At 42.6% G+C, this 7865-nt stretch overlaps 1 protein-coding gene across 1 annotated transcript in view; it reads right to left on the reverse strand.

Annotated features, from left to right (window-relative positions):
- The window catches only part of LOC138981414 (uncharacterized), an 11377-nt gene continuing 3512 nt past the window's right edge, over positions 1 to 7865 (reverse strand). Inside the window, exons 2-3 of the mRNA XM_070354330.1 lie at positions 7315 to 7430; positions 1 to 5228 (exon numbers count right to left, since the gene is read on the reverse strand). Coding sequence (XP_070210431.1) covers positions 4129 to 5228; positions 7315 to 7430 — 1216 coding nt within the window. The 3' untranslated portion in view covers positions 1 to 4128. The remainder of the gene's footprint in view (positions 5229 to 7314; positions 7431 to 7865) is intronic.

The following is a 7865-nucleotide window of genomic DNA, read 5'->3' on the forward strand; positions in this document are numbered from 1 at the left end:
AACGTGGAATTCTGCTTAAATGAAGATATATCTGGAACAACTTTCAAAATAAGTCGTACAAATTAAAACAAACAAATAAATTTCATTTGCATAAGCAGTTTTCCGGTGATTCTCTTACATTATTCCATCTCATGTGTAACTGCTTGCCCTTTTTAAAAAGTTTAAAACATTTGCTAAGTATGTGTAATATACAACAACAACAACAGCAACAATCGTACAATAACAGCGTCATAACAACAACAACAATAAGAAAATGCACGGACTTCACATTCTCAACAAAAACCCTGTGCACATGAAGTAGTGATCAGTACGTGTACACACCAATGTTTATCAAACTAGGTATCATCTGGTATAAATCACAAAAAAAATAACTGAATTATTTCCCTTTACTTTTACAGCAGTCACGCGAAAGACCTGTCTTTCCCGAGTGCATGATTATGAGGCATTGGGGTTACATCACGAAGCGTCCCGGTACCGAAGCGTCCCGGTACGGTACTGAAGCGTCCCGGTGCCGAAGCGTCCCGGTACCGAAGCGTCCCACTATAACGCGTCACAGGCTAGGGGTACCGGGACGCTTTGGTACCGGGACGCTTCGGGACGCTCGCGCCGCAGTAGGGCACGAAGCGTCCCGGTACCGCAGCGTCCCGGTGCCGAAGCGTCCCGGTACCAGTCACCACGTACATCCTCGGCTCGCATGCCAATGTATTATATAGCAAAGGGAATGCCTGTAATTCACACAGAGCAATCACTTGGTCTTAAACGTGCACAAGACAAAAACTTTCATACTGGGGGAGCGAGCCAGTCTGAAGAGTACTCGGGTCCAGCGCGAGCGTTCTTTATTACCCAAATGAACCCAAACAAACCCAAATTAACCCAAATGATACAATTTAAAAGTCGGAGGCAGAACTGAAAAGACTTTTTCCGACGCTCACGCTTAGTGAAGCCAGAAAGCGTGTGTGATAACAGACATATCCCTCTTGTGAACGGAAGCCTACGGACTTTTCCCCCGAACTTGTCCACACGGGTACAGTATTTCCAAATTGGTGTGTTGTGAGTACAGATCTAAAGTAAAGTTGGGGAAAAGTTGGACAAAAAGTGATTTTTTTTTACCGAAAGCAAATCAAGGTCTGTGCAAAATTAAAAAAATCAGTGAAGTCAAGGTCAAATCAAGGTCAAGATTAAATTTAAAAAAAATAAATATGGTTAGTCAAGTCAAGGTCAAATCAAGGTCATTCAAGGTTTAAGTCCTGTGACGCGTTATAGTGGGACGCTTCGGTACCGGGACGCTTTGGTACCGGGACGCTTTGGTACCGGGACGCTTTGGTACCGGGACGCTTTGGTACCGGGACGCTTTGGTACCGGGACGCTTTGGTACCGGGACGCTTCAGGGTGTCCCCGGCATGGGTAACCCCGAAGAGCGAGAAGAGTTCAGATTCGAATGAAGTAAGGACAGAGACTGTAGAGTACACAGATGTATACTCTATAGTCTCTGGTAAGGATCAGTGCGTCTATACACATTCCACATCTCTAAAAATCAAAAAATCCATACTCAAGATTATTTCACGATATGGCAAGCTTCTTTTATGCGATGGAGTCCTCAGTTAAGACCGCCAACAAATCTGAGAAAATCATTCAGAGACGAAGTCTTAATAACAGGTTAAAAACAATGGAGTTAAACTCACAAACATTATTTATGTACAGACATTTGAATACAATAGGCGTTAAAAAGAGAGGGATCGGAGGGGGGTAGGGGGTGGGGGGGTCAATCAGAGGGTCGTAAAATAGGGGTTCCGCTGTATTGGAAATACTTTAAAAGCGTTTATGCTACAGCATCATACTCGCAACGGTTTTTTTTCCAGCTCAGTCTGTCAGTGCTTCACTTAGTACGCACGGTCAGATGGTTTGTATTGTTTTTCACTCAGCCCACTCGCTCAAAGAAATAGAAGGTGTGTTCACAGACCCCAGAGTAATATAAGTTGGATTTCCTCATTCAGCAAATGTAATCCGGCAAACAAATAGAAAACATTCGCACATATTTAAAGTGTGGGAATATCAAATCACTCAAAGAAATCATCAAAATTAAGTCTGTGTAACTCTCTGTTACACATACGATTCTATGGTAGTTTGGGGTAAAAAAAAAAAAAAAAAAGGGGGGGGGGGCTTTTTTTTCTTAATTAAACTAGCGAACTGAGAACCGTTGTAGACTTTCAAAGGTATGTTATGCATAAGTCTAACACATATAAAAATCAACAGAGCCTTCTAGTTCTACGTATATGTAAATCAAAACAACATTTGTTTTGTATTTTACATGAATGCATACTAAAATTGCGTAAATCGATATCAAAACAGTTTTACAAATCAATCTTACTTAGTAAACATCTAAACAGTGAGACATACTGGTTAGAAATGCATCTCACACTGACCTCACACATCCTTTCAATAAGGCATTTACAAGAACACTTCACGACAATTTTCCCCATCCATTTTAAAACCAGCTGTAGTGTTTTCCACAACCAAAAGGGTAATGCATAAATTTTAAGCCGTTTCATAATTCCATACTGTACAAATACATTAAATTTGCCAACATAATTCTTTTTTCTTTTTGAAGGTACCAAACAATGTAGCAAAAGTTTGAGCAAACCCATACAATAACTATTTTACAATAAGAATATTGCTGCGATTTGCAGTAATGAGAATCACAATGTAAAATAATTTGCTGCCATCAAGATTAGCTGTGGAATATTTGCAATTCAATATTTTTTCGCCAAGCTTAGCAGTGAAACATTTGCAATTCAATATATTTTCGCCAAGCTTAGCAGTGAAACATTTGCAATTCAATATTTTTTCGCCAAGCTTAGCAGTGAAACATTTGCAATTCTACCCAATATTGACGGACTGTGTGATGATATCTTCTGCTATGGTCTGTTGAGACAGTGATATCAAAATCGAGACAGGAGGTCAAGATTTTGATATCACTGTCGAAACAGACCAATGGCAGAAGATATCATCACACTGTCAGTCAATGTTAGATATATTGCTAATTCTCTGGACATTTTGTATTTTCTGTAAAGAAATTACAAAAGTATTTGTCTCAGTTTTGGCTGTTCCATATATTCCTCCCTCTGATTATTATTTCTTTTTGTTCACTCTTTTCTTGTACTTTTCAGTATTTTAAAATGTCTTTCCTTTCAAAAAGTCTTTAGTCACTTGCTCAACTAAATTCTGGGATCATTACATTTTCATATATATTTGTTTGTTTTTAAATTTAGGTGTTTTTGTGTTTGAAGTGGGGAAGCAATAAAGAGGTCGTCGATATCAAAACTGATATCGACGGAAATGTCGTCGATATCACTTTTGCACTGAGCTCAGTTTTGCCCAATTGACCAATGGAAATCCACGTAACATATGAAATAGCAATATTATATTTTTGGCATCCAAAATAGCTGTGAAATAGTTGTAGTTCTGTATTTTTGCGTCCAGAATAGCTCTGGATAGTTGCAATTACACATTTTTGCGTCAAGGTCAGCTGTGGAATAGTTTTAATGACGTATTTGTCAGTCAATTTTGGCATCTGCTTTAAAACTATAAGCCAAACAAGATATTTGGTTCTTTGATCACAGGTCAGTCTATTCGCAACCAATGCTTTTGAATATTGTAAACACAAACAAGAAATCACCGATTCTTGTTGCTTTTGTCATAAAAGTCTTCAGGAACTTCCTGTTGAGAGCAAGACTGGAATGCAAAAATAAAGAATCTGCACTGAAGTAATCGACATTTAAGCGCTTTGTCTTGACTCTGCTCGTTTCCTGTATGTAGCGTATAACATCGTAAGACTGCTCAATTACTCCAATTGCTTGGACAGTAGTGTTGGTGGACTCTGAGGAAGGCGAGGCTGCTGAACATAGTGAACATTGTCCACCGATCTCTCTGATCGCTTCGATAGTTTCTATGGGCTCTGTCTTGTAGGCAAGGTTGATCAACATCCTCTACTACTTACACAGTAGTTTATGTGGACTCTTTCTTGTAGGCGAGGTTGACCAAAAAGCCTCTTCTACTTACACAGTAGTTTCTATGAACTATTTCTTCAGGGCGATGCTGATCAACACCCTCTAATACTTACACTTACACTTACACTGTAGTTTCCGTGGACTCTTTCTTATAGGCTGGATTGTCAGCACCGGCCTTGGGATACCTCTCAGCGGAAGCTGGCTTGCTATGATGGGAGCTGATCGGTGGATCATCTGCCTCTGTCATGATTCTCATGCACCCTGCCTCGCTGTCCCAAACCCTCCGCTTACCGTCATCATAGGACGGGTCTATGTCCCAGCTGTAGTAGGTCTCTTTCGGATTCGTCATCACGCGCGGGCTGGGACGGTGTGTTTCGTCGGAGGAACGGTTGTGTGGTGGTTGTTGCTGGTGGCTTTCAATGTAGGGCTGACCCCCGACGCCTTCAGATTTGATTGCATATGGCTGGTTAGGGTTGTGGTTTTGGTAGCTGTATTGGCGCGATGCCATCTCGTCCTCGTCAAAATCTGATCCACGAGGATGGTACGCCATGTTGGAAGTCTGCTGACCGTATTTTGCACCGGTCGGTAGTACCCTCGGAAGCTCGCCTCTACTTCCTCCGTACGGAGGAGAGTCAGAGTCGCGTGTTTCGTACCCACTGTTTTGAAAACCATCACCTCCAGACGGAAACTCACTCATTATAAATTTTAATTTAGGACCTTCCTCTCTTCGGCTGTAAAAAGGTTTTCTGTCTTCCTCCCTTCTAGAAATGTCTCCAACGTACGTTTCACTCGAAGCGGGAGAGTGATAAGACTTGACTACCGGTTCTTTTTTCCTTCTTCTTGAGACCACCGGTGAATTTTCCAGATCGTCAAAATCGTATTTGAGAGCGCGAGGGGAGTCCACACCTGTGTTGGTCACGGTGGAACCTTTGGAATTTTTCTTGAGATCAACAGGTGGGATGGTTTCGCCGGACTCCTTGATGTATTTGTTGACGTCTAGCACTTTCCAGCTGCTATTTTTAGTCTGAGTAAGATCGTCGTACTTTGGTGGGTTGTAAAGCGTGGTGTTCTTGCTCCTGTCCGTCTTACGGAGTCTGTTTGGGTGGTCTTTGGGAATTCTGCTGCCAGGGTTATGATCTGGACTGCTGTGGTCTTTGTCGGCCGTGGGTGGAACAAGGCCAGACTCCTGATATGGCTCTCCTCTCTCGCAGCAGCTACAACCTGGAATGGACACCACACAACTTTTGACGTTATTTTTGTTTCGTGTGTGTTTTTTGTGTGCGTTTTTTTCCCTTTGGTCGTTCCTTTGATACGTGGAAATGTTAGCTTGTTAGTATGTCAATGCTTGGTGAGCCTTTCTGTTTCTTTATCTGTCTGCTTTGCTGTCTGTCCGTCTGTCTGTCTCTCCGTTCGTCTGTCTGTCTATCTTTCTCTCTGTCCATCTGTCTGACTGTGCCATTTGTGTCTCCATACATAGCCGCTCAGTGAAATGTGAAGAATGAGACCTAAAACTAAAATTATTCTTTTCGTAAATCACAAGTCTTGAGGTTTGAGATTTACAACTCCCTGCCAAAGGGAAGTTACGTCCTCACAGGCATCTGAACCTATAAATGACAATTAGGTTTGCATGCCTGTGAGAACGTAACCTTGATCCTCGGTACGCACCATCACCTCCCTCGTGAACGTACAGTGGAACCTCCCTTTTAACAATACCCCCCCCCCCCCCCCCGCCAATTTAAGACTCCCCCCCCCTCCCCTTTTACGACCTGGTTTTCTCATACTTTCTGTTCATAATCTTTGTTTGTTTGTTCGTTCATGGGCTGAAACTCACACGGCTCTTACGTGTATGACCGTTTTTACCCCGCCATTTAGGCAGCCATATGCTGTTTTCAGAGGAAGCATGCTGGGTATTTTCGTGTTTCTATAACCCACCGAACTCTGACATGGATTACAGGATCTTTATCGTGCACACTTGGTCTTGTGCTTGCGTGTACACACGGAGGGGTTTTCGGACACCGAGGAGAGTCTGCACACAAAGTTGACTCTGAGAAATAAATCTCTCGCCGAACGTGGGGACGAACTCACGCTGACAGCGGCCAACTGGATACAAATCCAGCGCGCTTCCGACTGAGCTACATCTCCGCCCTGTTTATACCTTTGTAGATACACCCCCATTTTAAGGCCCCTTCTTTCTACACCTGATGTTCTTGGTGGTGTTTTTTTAATAATAATAATAATAATAATAATAATAATAATAATAATAATAATAATAATAATAATAATGGACATTTGCTATAGCGCATAATCATATATATGCTCAATGCGCTTTACAATAACTAGAATTAACATAACTAATAATAAAACCATGCACAATGAACAAGACCCACAATCTACATAACACAGCATACTCAGCATACTCCATGCAAGCAAACACAAAAGCTTAAAAATAACACACTCCAAGCACGCAAGACCAAGCATACAGGGTAAAGACAAAACAGTCATACAAGCAAAGCCATACAAGCAAAATTAATACCGAACTCCATGCTTTTAAAGGGGGGTTCCACTGTATTGTGAGCGTACCTTGAGAGGACTAAACACTCTGCTCCTGAAAGACCGTCACCTGGCTGTAGACCCCCCTCCCTCCCTCTCTGGGGGATCTGCCGTTATTATGGTCTGAAAGTTTAGTCAATGTTTTGTTCAAATCCAGGTGTATCCACCGTATCCACTTTAACAAGATACAGGCGTTGGGGGAAAGTACCCCTCCAAAGGTTACAGATTTAGGGTAGGAAGACAACAGTCTCAAACAACGTATATGACATTGTCCAAACGTGGTTGCACTGGACAGGATCTATCACTGGCACGGTGTGCATGCAAAGGGAGGTAAGAATCAGTGATGGTGCAGGTGGTAACTCAGGTCTGGCTCAGGTTTGTCACACACGCAAGCACGCACTAATGTACTCAATCACACGCACGCACAGTGCACGCACACGCACGCATGCACACACAAACACACGCACGCATGCACCCATACACACACACACATACAAACACACACATGCGCCGGCACACGCACAAACACATGCACACACGCACACATACACACACACACACACACACACACACACACACACACACACACACACACACACACACACACACACAATGTCAACAAATACAGATCCATATATTTCTCGTTTCAAAAACTGTGCAGGCGTGGAAGTGAACATTGGCAAGTTGTTACATACAGTGTATATATATAATTATACGTGTCACACTTAATAATCAAGGAGAATAAAACAGTACTTACAAGAAGAGCCCTTGCAGCAGAACAGTCTACAGAGGAGTATTGTGACTCCCACGACCACCAGTACTCCCGTCACTCCCACAATGATGCCAATGATCACACCCGGGTCTGTGAATGGGCTGAAACAAGGGAAGAAAGGAGTGAGTGTACTGAGGAGCTCATAAAAATAATTAAACATGTCTGCAAGAGAGACGCATGATTACACCACAGGGTTGGTCAGTGCTGTGTGCACGTTTCACAAAGATCATTCATAATCTTTTTGCGGGCAATGGCTATTACGATTTTTTTTTTTTAAGGCCAAACGTTGATTTTCTTTCTGAAAAACTCACCATCACTTTATTAATGCGTGAAGGTGCTGTATTAAAGAATGTGTAGCTTACAAACACTCGTCTACTTCTCTCTCGTACCCTAACTTGGCTCTCTCTCTCTCTCTCCCGCTCTCTCTCTCACACACACGCATACACACAGTCTGCCGACGCCGACAGCGCGAGCGGGAAGAGTTCGGAGAGGAAAAGGGGGCGCACAGAGAGAGAGAGAGAGAGAGAGGGAGAGAG

Source organism: Littorina saxatilis, linkage group LG12 (genome assembly GCF_037325665.1).
Source record: "Littorina saxatilis isolate snail1 linkage group LG12, US_GU_Lsax_2.0, whole genome shotgun sequence".
Classification (NCBI taxonomy): domain Eukaryota; kingdom Metazoa; phylum Mollusca; class Gastropoda; order Littorinimorpha; family Littorinidae; genus Littorina; species Littorina saxatilis.